At 63.9% G+C, this 12,651-nt stretch overlaps 2 protein-coding genes across 2 annotated transcripts; one reads left to right on the forward strand and one right to left on the reverse strand.

Moving 5' to 3' along the window:
- The first annotated feature begins 969 nt into the window (after positions 1 to 969).
- On the forward strand, positions 970 to 5,721 carry H696_01057 (hypothetical protein). The gene is made up of 8 exons (XM_009494943.1): positions 970 to 1,204; positions 1,316 to 1,457; positions 1,615 to 1,957; positions 2,090 to 2,465; positions 2,549 to 3,268; positions 3,444 to 3,783; positions 3,889 to 4,015; positions 4,112 to 5,721. Exons 1-8 carry the CDS (start codon positions 1,097 to 1,099, stop codon positions 5,583 to 5,585), a joined length of 3,630 nt encoding a protein of 1,209 aa, XP_009493218.1. The 5' UTR covers positions 970 to 1,096; the 3' UTR covers positions 5,586 to 5,721.
- Positions 5,722 to 6,024: 303 nt separating this feature from the next.
- H696_01058 (hypothetical protein) lies at positions 6,025 to 9,264 on the reverse strand. Its single transcript, XM_009494944.1, has 3 exons — positions 9,092 to 9,264; positions 8,732 to 8,999; positions 6,025 to 8,578 (listed from the first exon to the last, which is right to left on the reverse strand). The coding sequence occupies exons 2-3, from the start codon at positions 8,951 to 8,953 to the stop codon at positions 6,956 to 6,958; spliced, it is 1,845 nt and encodes a 614-aa protein (XP_009493219.1). The 5' UTR covers positions 8,954 to 8,999; positions 9,092 to 9,264; the 3' UTR covers positions 6,025 to 6,955.
- Between the last annotated feature and the right edge of the window lie 3,387 nt (positions 9,265 to 12,651).

The raw sequence follows: 12,651 nt of genomic DNA on the forward strand, positions 1-12,651 counted from the left end.
CGTCTACCTCATTGAGTAGAGTCACTGTGAACAGTCCCACACATCCGCCAGCGGATGCTCCCTTATACCACGTCCCCACGCCTCGACCCTGTGTCTGGGCCTCGCGTTGCCATCCCTCCCTCTCCACTGCCAGGAGGTGGCACAATACACACCCCACACACGTACACCAAATACACCCTTCTCTGTCTAGATCCTTAACGCCTCGATTTCTCCCCGTGCGCATGCGTATCTCCATGTGTGCGCACGCGTGTGGGTCTGTGCGCGTGCGAGAGAGAGAGAGAGAGAGAGAGAGGGAGGGAGAGAGAGGATGACGAAGAGAAAGAAATACCCCTCCGGGGCGGCATGCAACATGAAGGCCGATGGGGCATGCATTTGCGGGTGTCGTCGCTGCCCCTCCCCGGTCCACCCCCGGCAGCGGGGGAGGGGGCCCTTCCAGGGCGAGATGGTTATTGACCCCATGTGCCAATGAATCAGTCAACATTCCACTCCTCCGTCGACAGTGGAATCCCGCGCGCCTCGGCCTGCGGGGGGGGGGTGCGGCGCAGGCGCGAGTCCTCCGTCCGGCGCCAGCAGCATGCACAACTGCATTCGCAGCCAGTGGGGCCCCGGGCAGGATGTTGGGCTCTGGGCGCTTTGGGGATCCGTCCACATCCCTCGCCCGGCAGCCAAGGCGACGGCCCCTGAGGATGGTCGGTCAAGCTGATACCGTTTTCCTTTCACCAAGACTGGCAGGGGCTGCGGGACGACGGGGAGCTGCTTTTACCCCCCCCCCCCCCCCCCCCCCCCACACACACACACACACATACACTCAATTGCCCCTTCTTTTTCTTTTTCTTTTTGGTCTTCCGTGCTTCCCCAGGCATGAGGGGCAAGTCGTTGCCGCGCTTGGCAGGATCCCGTCCGGAAAATCGGCTTTTCAGCCGCCCCCCTCTCGACTCCGCACAACCACCCAAACGTCAACATAGCACCACCACCCCCCCCCCTCCGCCTTATCCAATCCTTTCCTTCCCCTTCCCTCGAACCCTCCTCCCCCTTTCCACTCCCTTCCGCCACCACCCCACCCCCCTGCCTCCAAGTTCTGCGCTGGAAGCCAACCATGTCCGGCTCCCACCAGCCCATCATGGGGAGCTCCTCACGACTGAGTGTCTCTGACACGATGACCCAGCTGAAGGAGCTGATTGTGGCCGGTCGCAGCAAGGCCAAGGTATTTCTTCCGCAATGCCCTGCTGGCCTCCGTCCCCCTTCCGCCCTCGCCATCACCCGCTGACCCCCCCTCCCCCCTCCCTCCCCCCTTTTCCTGATGCCCTCGAAACAGGAGAAGCAGCCCTCCTTCGATCCGTTTGTGTATCACGACGACCTGCCCACCCTGGACGATCGCGTAAATGTCCTCTTCGCCTATGCTGATCGCCCGCGCATCATGAAGATCGTGGAGCTGTCCAACGCCGGCTTTGGCGAGTGTACGCTCCCCCTCCACCCTGAGTCCCTGCTGCCTCTAGTATCGAGGTCACCTCGGCGGGCACACATCTGCCTGCCTCTACTCGCCCCTTTAACTCCCCCCTCCCCCCTACATACACACACACACACACACACACACACACGTGCCACCACCACCAGCCTGGGGCACCCTCTCGGATCGAGACAAGGTGAAGACCATCAAGACGCATTTGACACGGCTGGCCCTGTCGTCGTCGGACTTCGGCGAGTCGCAGTCGGTGCGCAAGCTGTCCGACTCGCTGCTCGAGCCGACGGTCATCAACTCCACGTACTTCTTCCTCGCCGCGGCTGCCGGCCTGCTTCCCTCGCCAACCAGTGTCGAGGCACACCGGCAGGCGATCCGCAGCAACTGCCATCTGATCACCATCTCCACCGTGTCCGTCAGTAATCCCGACGGGCAGATGCTGCCGGCGCGTGGGTTTGTCGTGCTGGCCTCGCGCCTGGAGAGCCACCTGCGAGTACTGTGCGCATTGCATCATATTTTTTTCCCCCACTCCCCTGCACCTTGCGCTTTCTCCGCCCTCCTCTTCTCCCTCGCGGAAGAGCCATCGCCGCCCTTCGCCCACTCCTCGCTGACACTCTCGACGGCATGTAGCAACCGCTTCGCGACCGCGGCTCCCGGCCCCCCGGAGGCGGACATCCCGGAGGCAGACCTCGATCGGCATTGGGAGCAGGTGGCCGATTTGTGCACCATCTTGAGTGCCCTCCTCGCCGGTGCCGACCGCTCGTGCATGGAGGACGTCTTTTCGCCCGGCTCGCGCGCGGCCTCCGACCAGCCGGAGGTTTGGGCCACAGACCCGGGCCTGGCACGCGAAGCGCGTGCTCCCCTGCCTGGCCGGACGCGCTCTCTTTTCATCATCCTGGCCGAGGCGTTGATTGTACAGTCGTCCGTGCGCAGCCGCGCGCCGGGGAGCGGCTCCTCGCCACAGTCCGCCTCTCGTCGGTACCCGGACTCCATGCCTCTGCGGCGAGTATGTGTCAGAAAGAAGAGGGTCGCCTTTCTATCTCCCTCTCGAATACCCCCTCTGACGTCTGTCCCGCCTCCCCCTCCCAGGTTCTCTTCCTCCTTCGTGCCCTGCTGCATGCCTCCTTTGGCCAGCATGCCGGTGAGTGGAGCCATCTGATGGACCATGCGCGAATGCGTGCCGGCTTGGCCCCGCGGCGCCGGGTGGAGGCTCCTCCTGGGACTTCAACGACGATGTGCGAGTGCCTGGCACTGCCGGCCAGCGCGGCACTGGATCATGCCAGTCCCGTTGTTCGACCGGCTTTGGGCGTGTATACGAAGAACTCCCGTCGAGAGCGTGTGCGCTTTGCCCAGGTGACCGCGGCGCGCTTCTACGGCGTTGAGCCACCACCCGGACCCAATGATCAGGGCACCCCGGTGGCAGATCAGCTGCTGGAGCAGCACTGCCTATGTGTGGCCCTCGGTCGGCGTGGGTGCACTCACTGCCCGGAGCGCTGCGGGGGCGGCGTCTTTCGGGACCCTCTGTATGCCACGCTGCCGCGCTCGGTGCAGGTGAGCCTGGCCACCCTGGCCCGGAACCAGTATACCTCGCTGCATTCCTTGACCATCGAGAACTTCCTGCGCAATTTGCGCAACGCCAGCAGCGAGAATGCCCCTCTTCCCGAGCCCTCGGACCAATACTCCGGACATCTGCCCTTCGCGGCGCCTTGGTGGGAGGGCCTTGTTCCGCCGCGGCCGACAGGTGCTGCGGCCGGTCCGTCCGGGCGCTCACTCATGGCCGAGCGCCTGGACGCCCTGCATACCTTCTTCGTGCGTTTCACCATCTGCTGGTCCCCGGCCTTTCCTTGCAAATACCCATGCATGCATCCGCAAGTGGGCCACATATGTGCCCCACTTCCCCCGCCCACTCCCTCTCCACCACCACCGCCACCACGCCCACCACTTACATCAGCCTCCCGGCTCCGATGCGCTCCCATGTACATAGTCCCAGCTCATTCCCTTTGCCCCGGGTCTCATCGTGCTGCTGGAAACCCTGCTCCTGGCCTCGCTTCCCAGTACCACGAGCTATGTCAATGATTCCAACATCATGGGCGAGCTGCGCTATGCTCGGCGGCATAGCATCTTCACTGGGGAGCGTGGCGATGCCGGCACCGGGGGCGGGTCCTCCGGCGGATCTGGTTTTGGTGGATCTGGATCCAGCTCCAACAGTGGCTCTTTCCAGGGGTCGCTGCCTGACATGGTGGATGAGCTGCGCCAGCGCGAGCTTGTGGCCTATGCGACGACCGGCTTGCTGCTGACCCTGCTCAAGCTGGCCAAGATTTCCCGTATGCAAACACATCCTTCCTGCTTGGAAACCCCGAAGCACATACCTATTCTCCGTTCCACTGACACCCTTTCTCCTCCTCCTTCTCTCCCCCTTGACCATGAAGATGGTCTGCTCTTTGAGTACTTCACCCACATGCTGGTCAAGAACAATGGCATTCTCCTGGTGATTAAGTTCCTTCGCCAAAACATGGGCACCTACATCACCTCTAAGGGGGACATCCCGGAGCTCAAGTGCGTTCTGCCTCTTCCCTCTTGCATCCTCCGCATATTGCCTCTCTGCTTCTTTGTTGCGTCCGTCCTCTCACACGCACACGTCGCACAATGAAGCTTCTTGAACATTTCCACAAATTGGGAAGGCACATACTCCAAATCCTGCTGGGCCGAAGATGGGTCTGGCTCTGGGTCGGTTGTGCCGAGCTCCTCCTCCCCTCTGACGGTGGGCGGCGCCAGTCGCGGCAACAGCATCAACCTGACCGGGATTCCGGCCAACCTGGCCTCCGGGGTAGCCAATCGCAGCCGGGGCAATAGTCTCAGCCTGACCGGTGGTCTGCCACTGAATCTGATGTCGGCGGCGGCGGCGGCTGCCGCTGCGCCGGCCCCGGCCGCGGCCTCTGCAATGCGCAACCAATATGTCAGCTTCCGCAATGCCTCGACGGTGCTGGTGCTGCTGCGCCTCCTGCAAAAGATGACCAAGAACCAGCCGGCGCGCATTGCCCTCCTGTACCAAACCAAGGTGGATGACGTTTTGCGCCGGCTGCTTAAGCTGCCGGTTATTCTCTCCTTCAGTCCGTACACCCGGCGGCGTGGCCCGCGTCCCGGAATGGAAGCAGCGGAGGGTGGCTCGGCGCCGGATTCCCCGGCCGATGCGACTTCGGCTGTGGCCGCCCCCACGACGGCAGAATCCAGCGCGGGTGATGCCCCTGCTGCGAGCACCACGACGGCCAGCCCCTTCGAGCGCTATGCTTTGAAGATTATTCTGTCCATGCTTCCGCTGCTTGGTCGGACATGGGTGCACCAGCATATGCGCATCCTGTCCGGCGTCTTCTACAATGTCCCCATGCGTCTGGGCGTTGAGCGGGTGCTGTTCTGTGCTCCGGCCGGTGGAATCGGCGTGCCGGGACTGAATGACAGCCAGCGCCGCCAGCTGGACACCCTGGAGCTGGCGCACACCCTGCAAACGTATCTCTACGATTCGGATCCGGATGGCGAGAGGGTGTACGACGAGATGCTGGACCTGCCGGACTGGGAGGACGGGACCCCGAGCGCCGATCCGGTGGATGATCCCGACAATCTCAAGTCCCTGGCGGCCCTGTATGCAGCGGCCCTCGAGCGGGACTATCTCATCGGGGTGGAGAATGCCGGCATGGGTCACACCCTGACGGCGCATCTTCCGTCGGCGGATGCGGCTGCCGCCGCCATTCCTGGCGGCCCGGCTGGCCAGGCGGACATGCTGAGCCTGGACGAATTCATGGGCTCCGGCATTGGGACCGGCGAGGAGAGCGTGAACCTGACCGCATCCACAGACTCCTCATTCCAGCTGGACCGCATGTTGGCCGACATGCCGGACCTGGATGAGGCTGACATGATGGCCTCAATGGCCGCAGGTGGCGGGGACTTGGAACTTTGGCTTGAGCGTGAGGTCTTCGCTGGTGCCTATTCGGCCGAGTGGGCACAGTTCCTGCACGGGCAGCCGGCCGACGGGGCTGGCGGTGGCCTGGCAGCAATGGCCCTGCGTCCGGGGATAGATCTTTCGGAGCTTCCGCCAGACCCGCAGCAGGCCGCCTGGAACCGGGTGGTTTGAGCCCGGCAGGCATCTCCCTCTTTTCCTCTCTGTGGTCGCCCTCCCTGCGGTTGCCTTTTTCCCCACCCGCGAGAGAAAAGAAGGGACGCCCCCGATGGAGACAATGTAAACCAATATACGTGACCCCCCTTCCTCCTCCGCCTTTCCATTATTTATTTATTTTTCTGAGAGCCGCACATGCACGCGTGCGCGTGATGGGGAGCAAGCGTTGCTGCTTTCAGCTTGGGCCACTTTCCCACCAGGTGTGTCCTGTCATCAGGGGAGAGAGAAGAACAGAATATGCGTGTGTGTGTGTGTGTGTGTGTGTGTGTGTTGAGTGTGTGTGTGTGTGTGTGTGTGTGTGTGTATGTCTCGTCTGAAGAGCACAAATGTCATCCATCGGCGAGAGGCGCACACAGGGGAAGAGAGGGGGAACACCGGCACAGGAAAGGAAAGACAAAGAGGGATTTGGGTATATTGAGAAGAGGAAGAGACGGGGCAATGCATGTGACTGAGCACTAAACTTCTAGGGCACAGACAGGCATGCGATCCGGAAGGCTGGTTTTGGAGAGGGAGAGAGGAGGGAGGTCATCCTCCGCTCCTGCCAGCTCTGTCGCCACAAAATGGGGAGGGGGGAAGGGGAGAGAGAGAGAGAGAGGGGGGGAGGGAAGAAGGAGGCATGCCGTCGCACAGCAACAAAACACGCCACCCTCCGAGGGTGGAGGCGCGGCTCGCGCGCATGGAAGGACGCGCGATGACAGAGGAAGAAAGAGCAAGGAGGAGGGGGATACGACGTCCACAGGGGGATCTTTCCCTCTCCGGACACACAGCCTCCCACATGGCTCCCCTCTCACTGGTTGCCCCCCCGGCGCGCAGAGCCGCACACAAAGGAGAAACAGGGAGAAGGGGAGAGGAGGGGAGGAGGGACACCATGGGCCTCATCTTTCCGGACCTCAGCATTACTCATTCGGATGGGCCGCCTCTCGCGCGTGCGCCTCCTTGAGCGGCATATGCCAAATTAAATGCTCAAAGGCCATGGAGAAAAAGGGCTTTTTCTCCACCTCGCACACCTCCCCATACACCTTTTTCTCGCACACGCATACACACGCAGACTGAACATGGACATTGAGAGGGGGGGGGACCTGCGCGCGCACACGAGACGAAGGCACGATGACACACAGGAAGGACACTCACAAGTCACGCAGATGATGATATGCATGGGAGGGAGGATACAGCCCCGGCGAAGGGGGAGGGAGGTGGGGGGAGGGGAGGAGAGGGAGCAAGGAAGATGGGCTCACGCATTGGGAAGCAAAGCGAGGGAGAAGCCGAGGGGAAAGGGGAGAGGAGGAAGGGAAAGAAGAGGGCAGCGGTGACAGCAGCACACGAGGCGCTTAGTTGCTGGGGGTGTAGCCGACCACCATGATGGTAGCGAAGACGGTCATGACCATCTTCTGCTTGACCTCGACCAGGTCCTCGGGGAGGGCGAAGACGGTGGCACCAATCTTGCGGGCCATGGAGACGGCGTACTTGGCGTTCTTCATCTTGTCGGCCAGAGAAACCGGGTTGGAGATGACCAGGTTGTACTGGATGGACTGGGGCTTGATGGCGTCGACCAGGTCGATGACCACCAGCGAAGAGCTGATGGACGAGTCGCGGAAGGAGTCCAGCTTGGTGGTCTTGCCAGCGGCAGCCAGGGTCTGGTTGACCCACTGGATGATCTCCTTGTCCTGGATGAGGCCCTGACCACCGGCCAGCTGGTTGAGGATGGTCAGAGTGTGGGCGCGCATCATCTGCCAGACAACGGCCAGAGAGAGGGTCTTGTTGCCGTCGAAGATGTCCTTGCCACCGATGCCGACAACGGACATGTTGGTCTGCTTGGCCAGGTCCACGGCGTAGTTGCAGTTCTCGAGCTTCTTCATGTTGCCACCGATCTTGGAGAAGGGGGGCTGGTTGACCTTGTCCCAGTGAACAATGCCGGGGCGGATCTTGTCGAACAGCTGGATGAGGACAAGGCCGTCGCGCAGGTCCTGGTACAGGTTGTTGACGAAGGGCTCGACACCGAGGGAGTTCATCCAGTTGCGGTAGGTCTTCTCCTCGCGGGTCTCCTCGATGACCTCGATCTCGACGGCCTCCAGGGCGGGGAACATGTTGAAGAGGTTGGCGACGAAGGCCAGGTTGAGCTTCTGGTTGCCCTTGGCCACGTCGTTGGCGCGGACGAACTTGCGGCAGCCGATCTTGTCGGCCTGCTCGAGCATGCGCTCGGCACGAGTCGGGTCACCAGACAGGCCGAGGGCCGACTTGTCCACACCGGAGCCCGGGGGGGCAATCTGGTTCAGGAGGATGGTGTAGTTCTCGGAGTCCTTGATGTCATGACCGAAGTTGCCCACACGGCGGGGGTGGTTGGCGGCAGCCAGGTGGTAGTTGAACCAGCGCAGGAGCAGCTGCTCGGCCGGCAGGGCCATCAGGTCCTCGAGGGTCTCATCGCCCTCAAGCAGGCGAGCCAGACCCGGGACATTGGTCAGGTTGATGCGGGCAAAGAGGCCGATACGAATGATCTGCCAGATCAGACCCAGGAGCAGGTGAGGAGTGGCAGCCTTGATGTCGGACGGGCCGATGTTGACGACATTGCAACCAATGGCCCGGGCGGAGTTGAGCATGAGAGTCAGGTTCTCGGCAATCTGCACCGGGTGAGTGGCCTTCTTGTTGATGGCGCGCTCGTCAATGGTCTCGGGGACGGCGTCGTTGATGAGCTTCATCAGGATGATACCGTCGGTGCACTTGTTGAAGAGGTCCAGGCCGGCATCGCGGACGGGCATGTACTTGTTGCACTCGGCATTCTCGCCAAGAACATAGTTGATCCAGTCCACGAAAGCGACCTTCTCCTCATCGGAGTAGGAGTGAGTGGTACCGTCGGCCGAGGCGGACGAGGTACCCTCATGGACGTTCAGGTTGCCGACACGGCTGACAACGGTGCTGAAGCCGGTCTCACGGCCCTGGCGCAGCTGGTCAAGCATCTGGAGAGGGGAGCAGGGGGAAAGAACCGCAGGGGTCACGGGAGGTTAGAAAGGGGCTGCAGGACGGGGGCGAGAGAGAGAGAGAGAGGGAGAGAGACGGGGGGGGCGGGAAGAGCACAATGACAGCACAGGGATGTGACCGCCGGCACGCACGGTCAGGAACTCGAGCCAGTCGATGACGCCATCGCGGTTGAGGTCGGCCTGCTCGATCATCTCGCGGACGCGGTAGCCCGGGACGTCCTTCTCGCCGCAAGCGATGAGGACATCACGGAGCTCCTTGTGGTCGATGGAACCGTTGCCGTCGGCGTCGAACTTGGCGAACATGGCGCGGTAGTCGGCCAGGTCCTCGGCATTGAACTTGGACTCAATGGACATGGTTGCTGGGGGGGAGAGAGAGAATCGGGCTGCGGTGGAGCAGACACTGTTGCGGGTTGACGTAAAGAAAAGGAGGTTAGAAAGGGAGCGGAGAGGGGGGAGGGAGAAAGAAAGGCAAAGAGGGAGGGGCAGGCGCACCGAAAGGCACAGGAGTGGAGGGGGAAGAGGGGAGAAAAGTAACGACGTGGAGAGAGGCACGAAGTCGAAGGAAGTGAAGCAGGGAAGCGTCACAACCAGTCAGAAAAGGTGCGCAAAAAACACGGCGAACTGTGAAGTCCCGCTCCGGGGATCCACGGACACCGAGGCGCCCCTTATGGCTCCGCCCGGCAGTCCCCCCCCCCCCCACTACCACCACCCCCACCTCACCCCATGTCTACCCCAGCCCGCCTCCGGCCCCTTCCTACGCACACACACACACACACACACACACACCGGAGTGTCGAGACGCTGCGCGGCACGTTGATACAACGGGAACATGCCCCAGGAAGTGAGGACAGATGGTCACCCACCCATTCGCGCCCTCACCTGCCCAAACCCACCAACACACGCCCACACGCGGGGGGGAAGAGCGCAAAGGAGTGCCTCCCCGCCCACACCCGCAGGGAGCAGAGGCTCACAGGAGGCAGGTTAGACCAAGGTATCCCCGGCTCGGAGCCGAACGAGGGCATTCCCAAGGCCTTGGGGACCAGACTTGGGAACCAGCCAGAGACAAACGTCCGCCAGGGGGACACAGGTGAGGGGCTGCACACCGGAGGCGCAGGACCCGGCAGCAGCCTCCCCTCCCCCAACCAGGCCTGGAGCCGCACGCACCGTACACTTGCACGCCCAAACATGCACACGCAGAATGGAGTTCCCCTCCCTCGCCCCCCCCCCCCGCCTGCTTGGCCGCCGGCCTCCGGCCTGGGGCACGCCCCGACCCAGGACGTTCACGCGCAGTCGCAACGCCCCCCCCCCCCGTGAGAGAGGGCAACGACATGGTCGGCTCCTCCGCTCGCCCCCCTCTGGTCTCGCCCCGCGCGGGGTCAACAACCGCGCCTCAGGCGGCGAGGGCCCTGGGAAGGTGCACCGAAAGGCCGGCACACAGACTGGCGCATCATTGAACAGCGCGAGCATTGTTTCAGTGGTCGCAGCCCGGAGCCGCCTCCCCCGGTCTAGAAGCCAATGCCGCGGGGCTGGGCGTTGTCGCGGCGGGCTCTCGTCCCCAGCCGCCCCTTTTGGCGGGGCTGGGCGCCGGCGCGCCGGGAGGCCAGAAGCCGGTAGCCCAAGCCCTGGTCCCCCCCGGCCTCTAGAGACCACCCCGGGCAAGGGGCCAGCATATATCGGTGGGCAGATGCTAGTCCTTTCTCCGCGGGAAGGTGTAAAAGAGGATCGGCTCCGGGTGTGGGCACGCCGGCATTCGTGCCGGGTGTGCGATGCGAACACCGCTCGTCAGTCTCCGAGGGGGGAGATTTAGACAGAGAGAGAGAGAGAGAGAGAGAAAAAAAAACAGGACCAAGTGCCCCAACGGCCTGCCCACCGGCTTGTGTCCCTCCTCGGGTATGTGCCGAGGACCGTCGCAAGGAATGAGCAGGCAAATAACAGGCGCATACCGGGGACGCGCTTAGCCCCGGGGGGCGGGGGCGAGGGAGGGAACGAGGGCAGCCCGCCCCGGATCCCCAGGGGGGTGGGGGGGGCAAGGGGAGGGGGGGGGGCGGGGGCGCTCAACTCGCCCACGCATCGCCACACAAACTCGCGACAAGGCCGCGCGAGCGGGAGGCTTTTTGGAGCGTCAAATACCGCGACGAGACGAGCGCCAAGTGACGCATACTTGAGCTCACAACCTTTGCGCACCACCGGGACGTGATGGGGGGGAGTGGGGGGGGGGGGGGCGGGGGGGCGCGCAGCGTCCTTGCAGGCGGAGGGCGGGAGGGCGGAGGAGCCGGGGCACCAGCGCATTAACCCAGTTCGGCGGCCAGGGCCTCCGTGGCCACAATAGCGAGAGAGAGAGAGAGAGAGAGCGCGCCACACACCCCATTTCCAGGCTGGGGGGCCCTTGCTCGGGTGTGGATGGACGGGGACCGCGCGCCAAGCGCGAGAGCATGTAATAACATCACAAGATGCCATTGATGCGCCTCCTCGCAGGCCGTGTGGGGCCCGCCCAGCGGGAACTGGGCGCACACACGGACGGCGCCGATACGGACGCGCCGGCGGCTGGCACCCCAAGAAGGGGGGCAAGGACGCGAGACTTGACACACCCGTACGAGGCTGGAACTTGGACAGAGGGACGCCGATAACCGGCACCGGCGGAGCCCCCCGGCCGGACACGGGCGGAGAACGTTTGCGCCGCACAGTTCGCCATCCGGAGGCCCCCCCCCCCGCACCCCGGCCGCCGGCTGCAGGGGGAGGGAGGGGGAGAAGGCCCGAGCACAATAACCGACGAGCATTCCAGGACACATTGCACTGGCCTCCCCGCCGTGCAGGGGGGGTGCACCCTCGGTCCGGGGAGTATGCGTGTCTGGGGGACATCCTTGGTCTCCTTTTCTTTAATGCCGGGGATGAGTCGAATTTAATATTCAGCAAATATAAATGCTCATGCAACGGGGTTCCCCAGCTCAGACGTGCTTGCGTGCGTGCGTGCGTGCGTGCGTGCGCCAAAAGGCATACAGCTGCACACGGCCGGATGCGGGGCTGGGCTGGAGTGGTGGCGGCGGGGCCGGCGCAGGAGGAAGGGGCATATGAGAGGGGCGTGTTCGCCACCGGCTCCGGATCCCCCCGCCCACCCTCCGCCCTCTCCGGAGGGCTGCCTGGCGACCGGCCCTTCCTCTTTGAAGGGCGGTTGTCGCGCCGGTGCCGTGCACCTCTCCCCAGGGTTCCGTTGGAAGGTCGGTGCTGTCTCCTGGCTCTTTTTCGCTCCTCCCGCCGGGCGCCGTGACACGCGGAAGCCGGAGCAAGACGACGGGGGGGGGGCGGGGGGCGACACGAGGAGACAACTCGGCCCGGGGATGCCCCGAAGGTCCGGGATGAAACAGCGCGCTCAAACCCACTTTTGCGCGCTCGAGAGGCGTCCCCCCGATCCCCTTCCCGCCCTCGGCCCTGCGCATTTTGACAATAGCATACCCCCGCGAACGAACAGACCGGCGCCCCCTGGAGGCGGGAGGGCCGCCCGCCCCCGGGCTCCCACCAAAGGTGCCGCCCCCCGCCCCGCCCCCTTCGCCTCAGACACAACAGGCACATCCAACCGAAGGGGCAGGCCCAGGCTTCCCCGGCCCGCACAGTACGCAAGGCACGGAGCTCACATACTTCGCAAGGAGTGGGCAGAGGCAGAGCAGCCCCGCCGAAACCATGCTCCGTCGGGGGGCCGTCCGCTCCGCGGAGTCAGTTTGGCTATGCTTCCCTGCCCTGGGGCCATCTGTCCACGCCCATCCAGGGGCCTGGAGCCGGGTGCACCTGGGAGCCGCCTGCTGGCCGACATGCTCGCCCCGGTCTCGCCCCGCGCCCCCCTCTGGCGCGTTCAGTTGCCAACACAAACTCGGCCCCCGCCCCCCCCCCCCCCCTCCGTGTGGCAAGGCGGTTGGTCCCTAAAAATGGGCGCGCTTTCCAGGGGCGCCTGTTCAAGGGAGCCACCACCGGAGTCGATGATTGGTTGCATGAAAATAAATCCTGGCGCGCCACCCCGCCCCCAGGTCCCAGGCCGTGTTCTCCCCTCGCCCGCCCCCCCC

Source organism: Fonticula alba, assembly GCF_000388065.1.
Source record: "Fonticula alba strain ATCC 38817 unplaced genomic scaffold supercont2.2, whole genome shotgun sequence".
NCBI lineage: Eukaryota > Rotosphaerida > Fonticulaceae > Fonticula > Fonticula alba.

What these genes read in the sequence shown, in the direction of transcription:
- H696_01057 (XM_009494943.1), top strand. Translation starts at nt 1,097, where the DNA reads ATGTCCGGCTCCCACCAGCCCATCATGGGGAGCTCCTCACGACTGAGT. An exon ending in GAGAGCCACCTGCGAGTACT is followed by an intron (nt 1,958 to 2,089) that starts GTGCGCATTGCA and finishes GACGGCATGTAG; the next exon opens with CAACCGCTTCGCGACCGCGG. An exon ending in ACTCCATGCCTCTGCGGCGA is followed by an intron (nt 2,466 to 2,548) that starts GTATGTGTCAGA and finishes TCCCCCTCCCAG; the next exon opens with GTTCTCTTCCTCCTTCGTGC.
- H696_01058 (XM_009494944.1), bottom strand. Translation starts at nt 8,953, where the DNA reads ATGTCCATTGAGTCCAAGTTCAATGCCGAGGACCTGGCCGACTACCGC. An exon ending in ACTGGCTCGAGTTCCTGACC is followed by an intron (nt 8,579 to 8,731) that starts GTGCGTGCCGGC and finishes TCCCCTCTCCAG; the next exon opens with ATGCTTGACCAGCTGCGCCA.